Source organism: Nomia melanderi, chromosome 13 (assembly GCF_051020985.1).
Source record: "Nomia melanderi isolate GNS246 chromosome 13, iyNomMela1, whole genome shotgun sequence".
Lineage (NCBI taxonomy): Eukaryota > Metazoa > Arthropoda > Insecta > Hymenoptera > Halictidae > Nomia > Nomia melanderi.
Genome location: NC_135011.1, coordinates 5,168,503 through 5,184,141, shown reverse-complemented (window position 1 = coordinate 5,184,141; position 15,639 = coordinate 5,168,503). Strand labels below are relative to the sequence as shown.

The 15,639-nt window shown below is 40.3% G+C and overlaps 1 protein-coding gene across 2 annotated transcripts in view; it reads left to right on the top strand.

Annotated features, from left to right (window-relative positions):
- LOC116431608 (uncharacterized) overlaps nucleotides 1-15,639 on the top strand; it is a 45,222-nt gene that overhangs the window by 28,153 nt on the left and 1,430 nt on the right. The window contains exons 1-4 of one of the 2 annotated variants that reach the window (XM_031987283.2): nucleotides 4,941-5,013; nucleotides 12,070-12,385; nucleotides 13,514-13,793; nucleotides 14,454-15,138. In XM_031987283.2, coding sequence (XP_031843143.1) covers nucleotides 4,991-5,013; nucleotides 12,070-12,385; nucleotides 13,514-13,793; nucleotides 14,454-15,138 — 1,304 coding nt within the window. In that variant the 5' untranslated portion in view covers nucleotides 4,941-4,990. Of the gene's footprint in view, nucleotides 1-4,940; nucleotides 5,014-12,069; nucleotides 12,386-13,513; nucleotides 13,794-14,453; nucleotides 15,139-15,639 lie in introns of those variants that run through there. The other variant, XM_031987282.2, reaches the window with a different exon arrangement.

Sequence of the window (15,639 nt, the reverse complement as noted above, 5' to 3'; positions counted from 1 at the left end):
TTGTGGTATAAGTCCATTTTTTAAAAGAAATGTGTTAACGAAAATTTCAATGAAACATAGCCATCCATTTTTTATAATTAAATTTTTTTATAATTATAATATCATAAGTAGGGGGTTGAAATTTAACTCTTCGCGATCGAATGCCGCTGTAATGGCGACTTCAGACTTAATTTAACCCCTCTTCGTATGATTTGAGTCGTTTCTTTAACTGGTATAAATCGATTTTTGGAAAAAAATGAGTTTACGAAGATTTGAAGACAGACGTCCTCCTTTTATGATTAAATTTTTTCATAATGAGCATAAGCAAGGGGTTAAAGTTGAACTTTTCCTGATCGAATGCCGCTGTAGTATCGACTTCAAACTTCGATATCTAAACTAGAAAGCTACGAACGAACATAATCACCCCTCAAGTAACACGGTTAATTGGTTCCGCGTTATTTAAAAGCAGGTAACACGAAACTTATAATCAGAAGTCCAACGAATGAAATGATTTGCATACATAAAGGAAACGGTGCAGTTGGGATACTGTACTATGTAATAAATATTATACAATATTATACGTACGTGTTATAATAATTCTAAATTATTATAATAATGATACATTATTATGATAATAATACATTTTTGGGCATGCTATTCGAAATTCTGCGTGATGCAGATATCATGTCATTCGAGGGTTGTAATTTGATTATTGAAATGACAGGTGATCGATACGTAGTTTATCTCTTTTCTAGTATTCGAGACTTCGTATTCGGTTTCTCATGGAAACGGGCTTTTGGAAGCATAAAAAATCCTCGTTCGCGAAGGGTGTCTTATTCAAGCTCATGAATTTTTGCATCGGATTATGCTTCGATCGAGGCGAGAGAAAGTCCGTTTGCGTCACACTGCTTCGGCGAGGCTCGTGTCGGATAGTTAGAAGAGAAAATTACTGTCCGTCGGTTTCCGAAATTGAATAATGGTGACAGATACGATGAACAATGGGACGTTCGAAAATGATTTGTCGTAACTGCGCACACCTGTTCTTTCAGATCCTGACGATCGGAAGTATACATTACACGAATTTACATAAATATTGCATAGGATCGATGTTGCTTAAGGATTCCGTGAGTGGGAAAGGAAAAGGGGGAATTGGCAGCATGTGTTTTTCCTCAACAAAGTTGCGATGTTACAAACGAGTCTTGGTTCCGAAGTATCAAGTGAAATGACAGGGAATATGATGACGTAAGAATGATTGCCTAGAATGTTCCATAATTTATTTGTTTCATTCTTGTCTCTAAGTCGCTCGCGGAAGGAATTCATTCGTATTGTATTCTATTCCGCTGGTATTTCAATCATTATTTCCGGCAAGTGTTCTTCGTTTGAGAATGAACGCTATGTGGAAAAAGTCCGGAATATTATCAAGTGTACCATCCATTATTGCCAGTAACGTGGAAGAAGTAAGTCTAACAATTTTTCTTAGAAACTTGAAAATGCCTGGTTAAATATTTATAAAGCAAGGATAAAAACGATAAATCTCGTGAGCGGCATTTGAAATTTTAAAATAGCTTCGCGGAATCCCAAGTTTCTCGTTTCCCTATAAATAACTCCGAATTTCACGAAAATAGTTGGTTACCCATGCATAAATTTCGTGAAACGCAATGAAACATCATTTTCACTTTTATCTTGTAGCAGAGTTACATTCGTCTTCCTAGAATTAAGAAGAATTGCCTGTTGAATATTAAAATACAAAAAAAGAAAGTATAAATTAATCTACATAACAGTTTCCCAAAAAATCATCCGTGCCCTAATAATTGAAGAAGAAACAAAATAATTGAAGAAACTAAATCATATACCACGATACGCAAAACAAAAATATCAAATGAAATACTACAAAACAAGATATAACAATATAAAACAATTAAACTTAATAATACAACCATCCAAATACATTCCGCTACAATGAAAAACCACAATAATACAAAATAATTCAATTTAAAATACTTTCCATACAAATAAAATGTCAAATATACCCCGACACCATGAAAAAACGCGGTAACACCGAGTAAAAGCAAAATCAACGAACGAAAGCCTCGATCGCAACACGAAATCCTTCGCACAAGTCAAAACTCAAGGCGGGGGGTGGTTGAGCGAGGGTTCAACGGAACGTTTCCTCCGCGTGTTCTCTCCAGATCTCCGAGCAGCTGTTTTCTATATCCCCGTTCGAGATATACCCGAGCCACGGTGTCTCTCCCATGTAGCAATCGCAAAAGCAAGGTCTGTCCCAGCGCGTAGCAGCCTGCCTGCCATGCTTGGCTTATATCCGAGGGCATAACACGCTTCGTGTCCAGAAAGGGAGAGCCGAATAGCTGGAGAGAATGAAAGCAGCTAGAAAGAGAGAGTGCAACAACCGAGCAAGAGAGTCAACCGAGAGAGAGACAGAGAGAGAGAGAGGGAACAAAGAGAGTATCGTCAATGTCTGTGAGAACGACACCAATTGCGAACCTGGTACGAGTACACAGAGGTATTCCAGACGAGGTACAAAGTAGATGGCCACGTAAGCGTCGCCACGGATCGTTAAACTGAAATCTGTTGGAGCAACCCTGCACGATGTTAAGGGTTCAACGGACGGGTTTTATTTTCCTCGAACTTTTGGCTTAGAAACAGGTTCCTTTCCCTTGGCTGTTCGTCCAAGGAGACGCTACTGCGAGCGAATCATCGATTTTGATGAAACTTTTATTTCACGAATCTAGAGCGGAGACAAGACCTGTGTCTCGCTATTGTTGCCACAGCACTCGGTATTTGAAAGGATACTTAACGTTTCGATATTTTCCAGTTTCGAGAGATACTTACATACTTCGCTACGGCGAGAGTTCAAATTCGCCTGGGATCAATATTTTGCAACGCCATGGTTTACTAGGATTGACGAGCGTCGGGTTTTCTTGTTGAAGTTTTTTAGTTTATGGTAGTGACACACTTCGACTTGCACGGTTAGACGATGGAAAGATGTATTGGACGTGGTTTACTGATCACGGGCGATATTTGTGAGAGATATTTCGTTTGTGTCTTTGGAACGGCGTTGGAGAGAGTGAAACATTTTAGGAATAGTCAGAAAGTATCTGTTAAGGGAGGATGAGAAATATTGATCCTAGACGAATTTGAACTCTCGATGTAGTAGTGAAGGATTTAAGTGTCTCTCGAAATCTAATTAAATGGCGAATATCTTTTTAAATATTGAGTATTGACGAAAATACGGGTTTACATGAAGAAGTTTCATCAGAATAGATGATTCTTGCATTTAATTACTCGCATTTAACGATTGATCATGTGATGTGTACTTAACTATTTTCGTTGCATTCTCGTTTCTCTGCGATGTATTCTGTTTAAGTCGAACGCGAAGCTTGTAGTTTTATGTGTAGCTAGGAGAAATAAATGTGTCACCGTTTCGTGAACAAGTTCGCGCGTCATTGTATGCAAAATGTGCGGCGTTCGCAAATTCAATGAAGAATCGACGATTCGTTATAATGATTAATCTTTTGTTCCAAAGAAATCAAATATTCGTTGTTAATCAAATATTGTTTTCCGTTGAAAAATGGAATTTTCCTTCAATCGATGTGAACGGAATCACATTATACGTCAGGAGGTTAATGGGAATCGAATGTTCAAGCTCTAATTCAGTATTAAACTGAGAGAAAAATCTGGAATCGGAATGGAATGCCTAATCAGTAATGAACGATTGGAAAAGTTAAACGGAGGACATAGATATTTTCACGGCGATACGATTTTCATAAACATTATTATATATTCAGCCATTCGTCTATCTATGGACGTTTCAAGATTAACATTAATTAATGTTAATCGTAATCCATGAATTAATATATTTGCGAGTAACGCATGATGAAATGAAGCTGTTTGAACGATGGACTCAATCGAACTTGAATACGTAAATCCTCATGTTTATTCAATAAAGAAGTAGGGATTTAGTTTTATACCTATCTGTTATACACACTTCTTATCTTTGTTGTTTTTATAATCGTTTCGCTGAGTACAAGAGATACAAATAAAAGCAAGCGTCGAACTCTTATATTCTTTTATTTTCCATCGTTTATGGATACCTTATGGCACAGGTGTATCGATTTACCATTAATTCGACATTAATACTCGATAACCGCATAAGGAATACTATTTATTGTAATAATATTTTCAGAGGACTGTTTCATTAGCTAGCTTCGTTAAAAATTCTGAGACAATAAATTGTAAAGAGTGTACATTCTTCTGAACTGCAACATGAATACCTTAAGTTATTATTATTATCATTATAAATCATAAATTATTATAGACTGTCATGAATATTATTCGAACTATTCACCACTAATATACAGTATTTAGTAATAGTAAATACAATTAGGAATGAAGGTATAATTAGTGAAAGTTTATTACTCGTGTTTACATTCAGTCGGTAATTTATTATAAACTATCATGAACATTATTCCAACTATTCACCACTAATATATAGTATTTAGTAAATACAATTAGCAGTGACAGTATAATTAGTAAAAGTTTATCACTCGTGTTTACATTCAGTCGATAATTTACTACTGTCCGGAATCTTCGTGAAACTACTCGTCATCGGTATTTTCCAGCTTCGATGCTTTTACGAGTACGGGTCGCTTAGTTTCTAAAACGGAATGAATTGAACTAAGAGCATAACGTATTTTCCCGGCGATTAAAACGATCGCGGGAACTTTCAGTGTCAGGAATACTTACCCGTCGCCCGACGCGGTCACGAAAGTACGTGATGAACGTGTTTTCCACGGAAGTCGGGCCCAATGGAGAGAAAAAAAAAAAACGAGAACTTGGGGCAAACTTGCGCATGCGGCCCGCGGCGCGTTCCACCGGTGAATAATGCGAACGGATCTGGCGATAATATAATTTATTGCTGGCGATAATATACAGGCAATTCAGTTGGGAAGGAGACTGCGACGATCTGACAAGTATTTCTCAACACTGCAAAATGACGTTAGGATTGCAAGAAGTGTGCGTTTTGTTCTTGTTCAGCAGTAAAACTGCTGGCTAAAACGAAACGACAATAGTATATCTTCTTTTTATTAGTAATTATTATCAGACGTTAACGCGTTAAGTGCCACGTCAGTTACCGATGACCGACGCTTCTGAGTTGAAAACAATCGTAACATGCGAGATAATCGATGTCGAACCAAAATGTTTAATCACGTAACTGAGTTAATAGTGTAACGCAAAGATTGTAACGCCGAATAGTGAATAATTGTTGTTGCTTTTCTTTAAAAGAATAACTACAGAAAAATGGTCAAGATTTTCGTGGCCTGTTAATTCGATTAATTATTAATTATAGGATCGTTGCAGGTGTCCTTTTAATGGAATCTTTAAACAGCAAATTGCTTTAGTAACGTAGATACTAAGGTCCGAGTTGATTAAAATCTCGATGAATGTAATTTATTACTTCTTGTAATTGGAAAGATGGTGTTTATCTGCGATCAAGTGACATAACTCGTTGGCAACTCATACGACGCATCGTTGATAAAAAGATGATCGTTCCCGATGATAGAAAATTGTTTACAACGTAGTTTCATGGTAGTGTGGAACTAATGCATTCGAAAATATACTTTGATTATAATGTTTATCGTTGATTCGGCTCTTTCGTCCGTCGATCGACGATGAGGAATTAATTTTACACGCGAGATCAACGTTCATTCTCAGTGCTTCTTCGTTTTTATGTCCGTTTGCTCGCATTCCATTGGATCGTAAGGTCGGTAATGTTTATCGTGTATCGCTGTAAAGTGTTCGTCATGTTAATTTAATTCGCTTCGAGTTGCGACTTCTCGGGTATTCACGCTCGAAGAATCACCTAGTTTCATAGGTTAATATTATCTGGATCGTAATATAACCGATACACATACGGAAATTATCTATGTTAATGGTCCTCCGCAATTGCCCTCTTTTTCAAAAGGAACAAGTTTTTATTGGAATATGACATAGAGGGAATGTATCGCGTTGAGAAAACGTTGTTGAAAGTAATGGCGACTATCTGAACGATTAAAGGGATTAACACGATGATAAAATGATAAGAACGCCGCACAACCTTGCTTACCTACTTGACATTATTACTTATATACTAATTATTTCACTACACTACTCGAATAATAATAATAACAACATGGCCAATAATATTTACTAACATTAGCACTGATTCATCTTATAATTCTTATAATTCTTATAATTCTTATAATTCTCATAATTCTTATAATTCATCTTATAATTCTTAATTCTTGGCATCTAACAATTCCCATCGCTCTTACCAACATTCTCTACTACATCCGCTCGAAAATACTTCAATGACAAATTCTTCATGACAGAAAAAGAACTTCATTTATTAATTCTTGGCGTCAAACAATTCCCATCGGTCTTACCGTTCTCTACTACCCACGCTAAAAAAATACCCAAATGAATTTTCAGGAACGAAAAAAACGGAACGTCAGTCATTAATCCCCAACTTGTAACATTTCCCGTTACTCTTACCAGCATTTTCTACTACTTTCACGCCATTATACACTACTGTCCATTTGCGAGACACGAGACGCGTCGCGACGGGTAGTCGAAAAGTCTGTCTGCGCCTCGATGCCGGAGAGCGGTCTCGCGAATTTCCCGTGTTTGCGTTACCTGTGTCATCCACCGGTTGAAACTCATTACTCATTTCGGGTAGAATGTCCCTAATTGCACGTTCCTTAATTACTCATCCAGTCCCAGCCGCGCAGAGGCAGCGGCGGCGGCGGCGGCGGCGGCGGCAGCTTCGTGAAATGAGGACGTAATAAGACGCCGCGCGTGTATAAACAATATACGAACACCGCAGCCGGTGGCTAGCTAGACTCTCATTGAAAGAACTCATAGAAACGGTGGGACCCGGCTCACCTGAAAAGCCGTGAAATTTGTTCGCGCCTCGTGGGAAAATAAATAAGCTTCGAGGCGTTCGCGCTGAACAACCGCCGGCAAATATCTCAACCTATTCTCCGAAGGAATTTTTCGGAATTTTTGGAATATCTTTCTCGCGTAACGTGCATTTCGAAATTTAAAATTATCATCTTTAAAATTAACGAATTATCGTGAATAGTTACATTGTGAAGGAGAATTCGATTATTGAAAAGAAACTCGGGATTGTTTCGCAAGTTTGTCACGTTAGATTTTTTTACGAAATTGTTTAATGTATGAAGTAGCCTATTTACGAAGAGAATAAGGTATTAGTAAATTTGAAGAACATTTAATAGATATTTATAATTCTTTATGTTGCGTAACGTGCATTCTGAACAATTTTGTACCGAGAATTCAGCTCGTGCATCTTTAAAATTAACGAATTATCGTGAATAGTTACATTGTGAAGGAGTATTCGATTATTGAAAAGAAACTCGGGATTGTTTCGCGAGTTTGTCACGTTAGATTTTTTTTAGGAAATTGTTTAATGTATGAAGTAGCCTATTTACGAAGAGAATAAGGTATTAGTAAATTTGAAGAACATTTAATAGATATTTATAATTCTTTATGTTACGTGAATGATCGTATCATATTCGCAACCAGTGAAATCGATCCTTAAACCGACGCCGTAAACATTTATATCGAAGTAATCGTTTCACTTTCTTGATTGTTTTAGTTTGCAGCTCGCGCGATCTGAACGAGGTTAAAAAACATTCCCTGATCCCAATGCAGATTCATAGGTATCAAATCCCTTTTTTTTAAATCTTTTGCAAACAGCCATATTGCATCGATGCACGTGCAGTCCAAGTTTTCCATTTCTCTGAAAACAAATATCGACTACGATAAAAATAGTTGGTTGCTCGTATCCGAGCCGGAGGATTCACGGGGGCTCGAACAGAAAACAAAATGAAACGATATGGAACACAATAAAATTCGATTTGAAAAAGCATTACGGAAACCAACCATCTAGTACAATAATTCAACCTATAAAAGGAAAAGTAAATGCCACGTGTCGAAATTGCATACATAAACAATCAAGTTTCAACTCTTTGCACTGGAGAATATTTTTCTCGATAGATGTCCATTATTTTCTCCTCTAATATAAATGCTACTTTCTGCAATTAGCGTAAAGATACATTTCGCATAAATCAAGGGACAGAATTATTTCATTTCGATGTTCCACGTGTCGATGCGTTGTACAGACTTCAATGTTCAATCTCACACTTCGTAATTTCCTTGGGTCAAATGAAATGCCGACTGAAAGGGCTAAAAATACGTTTACACGAAAATTGGAAAACATCCGAAAGCCAATCTCGGCGACATCGACTTCCGAGTGATTCATACTAATCTCTTGATTTCCTTCTGAACCAGTTTATAAACGTCTCTGCGTCTACACGGGAGCCCACAGGCTGCCGCGTGTCACTCTTAATAAGTTCTATCAGTTTCAAGTCTCATTGCGAGCTCTCGGCGTCTTGTTTCCGAAGTTCCTCCGCTGTCGGCCGCGTTTCTCGCGTTTTGACGGGCAGCGAGATCAGTTTTTTGCTTTCCCGCGAAACCGAAGTCGGGAAAAAAAAGGAGCGGAGCGCCGAATGCAGAAGCTGTTCCCAGGGACTCGAACCTCCGCGGGATCCTCAGCCGAAATTAAAGTTCCCCGCGTGCTCGCCGAGCAACGATTCTGCGGCGGGCAGCAGTTTTTTTCACTCCCCTTGGCCGCGAAAACGGAATAATAAACCAATGCGCGTGAAAATAATCCCCGAGATGGCAGAGCATTCCCGACGAAAAATAGCCGGCGTGTATAGTCGCGTTGCGCGAACGGAAACGGCGAACTGTCTGTTCTGCGCGTTGATCGACGGTGATTTCACTTGAACCCTTTCGTACATTGATATCTACCTCCATAAAAATTGTGACAATCAATTATTCAGAGTTTCCTCAGACATTCATTGCAGTATTCAAGCGAAGCTACTTATTATCCGAATCATTTTGAATATTCAATGCTTTTAAGGTACCAATATCTGCGAAATAAAAAGATCGATACAGTACTTTCAGTATTAACCCTTTGCACTCGGAAGTTTCTCACTAGAAATATTTAACATTTCTTGACAGAACAAAGACTATTCTTTGAAAGTAACTCGAAGGGAAATCACAAGTACATTGAGGAACAGCGCTATTTTATTCCAATACTTCACGTAGGCATTATACAAAGCTGAACATTAACCCTAGAACTACCAAGTGAGTCAGAATGACTAATTCCTAATTCCTCCTTTTAGAATCATTGCGAAAGTAGACGTTTCTTTAAGAAATGATTAAAGAAGCTTTAGTAATACTAAACTAAAATATAAATCAATTGAAACCTAAATAAGTTCACGCTTATGTTTATAAATGAATTTTAAAAAGACGGTCCAAGTGCTCGGTAGTTCTAGTGTTATATCAGATTTTATAGTTGCACTGCATTAGATCAAGCAATGACTGATCTCCCGAGTGCAAAGGGTTAACCCAACATCCTTCCCTGTGCTCCTAAAAAAATTCACTCCCAGAAACAGTGTTTTCACGATCGATTCGAAAGTTTCCCAGCGAAGTTCCCCACGTCGAAGGCTGCTCGCGCTATTCGTTCTTTTTATTTCGTGCAGTTTCGTGCTCGGCTATCGACGCTGCACACTGGCTCAGCTTTTATCTAGGAACCTAAAGCCTCCATCCTCCGCTACGGCGTTTCCGCGGGTCCCCCGGCTCGTATCGGCACCCGGAAAATATTAATGGATACACCGTATCGGGGGCTGTCTGTCGCTCATTGTACGCCGCGCGCGAATCGATACGAGCGTGTTGTTTGTGCACGAGGAGAGCCAGCAGCCGGGCCATCGGCCGTTGCACGCCGTTGCACGTGTCGGGGCGGCCGTGCTCGCCCAATAATCTTTCTGAATCCGACGGCTCCTCCGCGGAGAGACGGTTTTCGACGTTGCGAAACCGCCGACCGCGGCCCACCGGACCAGAGCAGCCCGCCGAGAGACGCGTTTTTGTTTCTGCGGTCGGTCACGCCGGCTCTTTCGGCCATTATCGTCGTAGGAAACTCGTCCCGGGGTCCGGGCGAAATAGTTTCGAACGATCGACAATGCTCCGGTCGCCCGGTTGTTCGGTTTTTGCGTCCCCTTTGGTCACTCTTCGGCTGGAACGTGCGAATCGCGAAGTTCACCCCTTGCTTTGTAGTCGTAGTGTCTAGGATTCTAGCGTAGTTCGGAAGAGGAGAGGGGAGAGAATTCCATTGTGCGTCTAGGTTCGCTGTGAAGAGCTATCATTGATGATAGAGAAGTGATATATAATTTGGGCTTGCTCATTTAACGGTGGAGTCGCTCAGAAGCCAATGTGGTTAAGTCCAAAGAAAAGTTGAGGAAATTAATGCTTTTAAAGTGCTCGGTTTATTAGTTTGATGGGGAAAGTATATAGTCTTTCAGGGTAGGTTTCGCGATAGAATATTCATTCCATTGAAATTTACAAAACTCAAGAAATATCAAAAAATGGACTTCATAGTGGATACTACAATATTTATGATTGTTAAATTCTGCTCGAAATCCTCACCATCAGCCTGACATAATATTACAAGGGTTTCATTCTGTCAGATCCAAGTTATATATTAGTCTTCTATTATTGTGGTATTTCAGGATAAACGCACACGTACAATTCTTCTCTTTTTTCACCGAATCACGACGAATAAAGTACTTCTGTCGAACGCAGTTGCGAAAGAAATCATAGGACAAGGGGTTATCGAACGGAGCCCCCGAACGCGCACCGTAAAAGTATAAGATCCATAGCCGAACGACGGAAAAGAGTTTTCCTCGGCGAACAGGCGAACATTTCGCGAGATTGTTTCGGCGTGCCGCGTTATGACTAGCTTTCTTCCTTTCTATTCATCCTTCGGCACGGTTTCTTGCCGGCCTACGGGCCACCAGTCGCGGAATTGCAACGCGGAGGCACAATGACTTCACCGTTGCTCGCCGACGTCGGTTAGTGGCTTACGTGTTTCATCGTGGCCGATGCACACCGGGAGACTATTATCATAGTATGTACTTTCATTACGAAAGGTCTTCATTATCTCGCCGCGATTCGATCTACCTGGATCAATATCATTTCCCTCTTACGTTTCGTTAACGGTGCACGCTGCACATTTGTGATCCCCTTATCTATCGCGCGATCCGCCGCCATCCCCCTCGTATACCGCGCAGGGTTTCCTTACAGCGGAATTTATGGACATTGTAAATACCGGGGAATATTAACCCGTCGCGGATGAAGAGCTTTTTAAGGGGCTAAAAACGTGTTCTGTGCGAAGTATGCGAATGCTCTCGCGTTTCGCGAGTAGTATGGGCAAGCGTTCCGCGAATAACGTATCGAATTTTGGAATGGTGGGAATGTCGAGACTGCGTTCAACGATGTTTTGTTGGTTAAATAGTTCAGTTGTTTGTGCGTAGGCTTTCGCTGTAAATATGGAGTTTTAATATAGTCAATATTCGATTTCGAAGGATTAACTGGTTACAGAAACGTGATACGACTACACGTTGCTGCATTATGATTTATCCCTTGCATAACTGCTTGTACATGTTAACAATATGTATTAAATTCAGTGGAAAATTCCTCGAAACCTAGGTACAACAGAAATTCTATAATAGATTAGACTTGCCATTACGCTAGGATTGAACAAGCAAACAGTTTGCCTGAGTAACCCTGTTACAAACGAAGGTTCTCGAGAATATTAACCCCTTACGGACGAAGATTCTTTAAAGTACACAAAGCTTGCAACATATGAAGCTAAAGTACACATCGGATGCTTAAACAATAAAAGAAGGAAACTGTACACTGATCACTTGCTATTCAAGTAATTAAATCATTCGCTTACAACTTAGTATTCTAAATATGAAACGTCCATCTCGCCGAAATGTCGACATTCGTCCGCAAAGGGTTGAAAATGCTTTTCTCTGAACGGTTGGAAAATAAGTCAGTTATTCACAACTTTTATTCAATTCTTCACAACTTTCGGTTTTAAACTTTTGAAAACTGAAATATGTGTAACACTTCCATGATTAACAAATTTTCGTTTGTCCTTTTCAGAGGCCTGCCCTGCGGTGTACAGCCCCCAGAACCAGTACCCGATCCCGATGGCGACAAACTCGCGACGATCGCGGCTCGTTTCAGCTACTTCCAGGAGAGGAGCAGCTCCCTGGCCACTGCCAAAGTCGATCTCCGTAGGAACATTAACCCGCCGGCCAGGTACAAGAATGCACGGCCGACGGTCAGGCTCAGGCCGCGGCAGGTGCTCTGCAGCAAGTGCAGATCGATCTGCAACGAGAACAGCGAGAACGTCGACGTCAGCCGGAAACGGAAGCACGACGAGGTCCAGCAGGAACAGCAACAGTCGCAACAACAGGTATTTACAGCAAGATGTATAATTTTCTCGAAATTATCAACGACACGTTTCACTTTTATGAAATTTCGTTCGAGTTCAATGTAACGTTTTTCACCGTTGTTCATTCCTGTCGAAGTCAATTGTAACGTGTCTCAATTTTTATTATTATTAGACTGTTTCGAATTTAATCGGAATACGATTTTCGGTGTATTTGATGATAATGATAATGATGTTTAGCAGTCTGCGTCGATCGAGATTGTTGTTGATCCTTCGGGAAAAGATAATGATACTGATTTGAATTTTTGGGGGGAAGTGAATGTTTGGGGAAGATTGAATTTGGGAATTGATGAAGTTTATTGTATTCTTTATTCTATTGTGAAACGTTTTTCTATGAATTTTTGTTCACTTTCTGAAGTTCAATCGAAGTAGTGGTTGTGTTAAGGGTAATGATTTCTAGAGAATATTAATTACAAGATAGTGTGTGCCTGCCAGTTGCATTTGACATTAAATTTCACAAAAATTGCCGGATGCACGTGAAACCAGATTTCACCGAGTTAATTTACAGTGGTACAGAAACGCTTTGCGGACAACTCGGAAACCACGCGATGTTTTGTCTGAAGGAAATGCAATTTAACATTGTTGCCTTACGAAACACGATTATGTTACACGCAGATCGCGTCCAACATGGCAACTTGCCCTATATTACACACCTTCCTCTTCGATTATACAAGAATTGTTCTAATAATATGCCAATGGTCGTATAGTAAAATTCTCATACCAAAATACGCTGATCTAGATTTGAATACAAAGTTTCTCCTTTCTCTATTTCACAATATTTTCTATTTCAAATATTACATGTTTCTATTAAAAAAATTAATTCATACAATTCATATATATAAAAAAAATTAATTTATATGAAACTTTCATTACATTATGAATTAATTAAATTTGAATTTGAATTGTACTTAATTCAGTTACAAGTTACTGAACATTTTGTGCGTACATATTAATTTTATTTCTATGAAAAAAGGAGATTCCGGTGAAAGATCAGATACTTCGAAAACCAAGGGAAGTTATTATCGTTTCCTGTTTGTTCGCGATAGAAAGAGAAGGAGAGGAAAAGAATACTTGACGTTTTGGTTTGATTAGGTGACCGGTCACGGATCGACGAGAAGAAGCGACCGCCGCTGCGGCCAGCAGCCGCAAAAAGCATCGAGAATATTGTTCTCCGAGTGTCAATCCGAAAACATCACAGTGTCTTCCCATCAGCCAACAAAATCCTCGTCGTCGTCATCGTCGTCGTCGTCTTCGTCGTCTTCGTCGTCAACGGCGGCTTTGAGCCCCGACTCGTCGAAGTTGGCACCGTCTCTCATACCCAAAATCTCGAGACTCCAGCCGAACGAGATCAATAACGCCACACAGGGAACTGGTTAGTCAATCCTTTCATTTAAACTGGTCCTTTCTTGCCTCCCTTTTCTCCCTTGTTCCCTGAAATATCAGACATAATCAGCACTGCGAGTAAACGCAGTAGCAGTTAATTACTTCGAATAAACATATCTGTGGAAGTTCTAAGAACACTTCGAAACGTTGCTACTGCAATAACAGACTTCGAAATGACGTAGACCGTCCCCAGCATCTGCCAACGCGACAACATTCCATTAACCAATATTAATAATCGAGAATTCGTTTGTCGAAGTATTAACACTGCAAAACGAGAAGTAGGGACATTTCAAAGCATTCGGTTCACAGTTTTAACTCTACAAAATGAAAACTAAACGAATTTCCATTACCTCTATAAAATGAAAAGAAAAATTTTCAAGCATTCAATCTAAATCATTAACTCCACAAAGCTAGGAATGTACACCTCTCAAAGCATCCGATTCAAAGCGTAAGCTCCCCAAAAAGAGAAGTAGAAACATTTAGGAACGTTTAATTCAAACCATTACCTCCACAAAGTCGGAGATAGAAAAATTTCAAACCATTAACACTGGAATTAGTACCCATTCAAAACTGAACTTAATCGCTTTGCCGGAAAACAATCCTCGAATTCCTCACCGTTTCTTCTAAGCTGAAGCTTCTAATCTTCCAGAAAAGGTGAAGATCGCGCCATCGTACTGGAACAACAGACGCGACGCGGGTGGTTCGTCCGTGAACGCGTTGGAGCCGACGGAGGAGCGCATGGAGTCGACGGACTGCGACAGTAATCCGTCGATGGCGTACTGCGCGACCCCCAGAAGGCTTAGCAGTTCGTCAGTAGAAAGCGCGAAGATACCGGAAGAGGATGAGAAGAAGACGTTCGCGGCGGCTGACTCGACGATGAGGCCGCGGGCCGGCCGCGTTCCGCGGAAAAAGCGGTCCGTCGGCTCGATGGAGGACCTCTGGGACGAGACAGTGTTCGAGGACCCGACGAGAACTGCCAGGACCACGCCGGTCATCAAGATCTCGTTCGGGGCGCAAGGCGAGGGCACAGTGTTGAAGATACCCTCGAAGATTCAGGACCCGGAGTACGAACAAGAGACGGACGAGGCGGAAGACGCGCAGACAGAGACGGAGAGGGATCCGCTCGAGTTGCCTAGGACGTTTGAGAACGAGTACGATTACCGTGAAGACTGCGAGGAGGACGGCCAGGAACAGGTCGATCCTCAGAAGCAAGGGGTGAAGGACGCTAGCGCGAAGGCAGCGAAACGAGCGCTGAAGAAGGCTAAGAAGGAAGCTAGGAGGAAGATGTTAGGGGGCGTTTCGCCTGCCAGATCGCCTTGCAATGGATCACCGAGGTAAGTTCGCTTTGACGACCTTTTAATTGCTTGTTCTATTTTCTTGAGTATGTTTGGTTGGAAGGTCTTGTCGCGGTTGTTAAGGAATTTGATAGTTTATGTAGTGTGTAATTTGGAGATTTGTGTGGAGCCTCTAAGTGACGCCTGATCCTCTAAAGATTAAAGAGAAAGTAGTTACATTGAATTTGATTAGCACTAGAACTACCGGATGGGTTAAAATGACCCATTCATGACTTCTTTTTTCCAGTTATTGTAAAGATAACGGATGCTTCTCTGGGGAATTACTAAAAATTGATTTAATAATACAGAAACTACAGTGCAAATCCATTGAAGTCTCAATAGTTGCACCATTTAGTTTCTATAGAGAAATTTCAGAAAGACAGTTTGACTGCTTGATAGTTGTAGTGTTGAAATAAGATTAAGTACAATCTCTCCTCTTAATTCGTTCGTTACGTTAATGATCTCCTGTTTGATAACCCCAATGGATTGTTCAATTTCCAG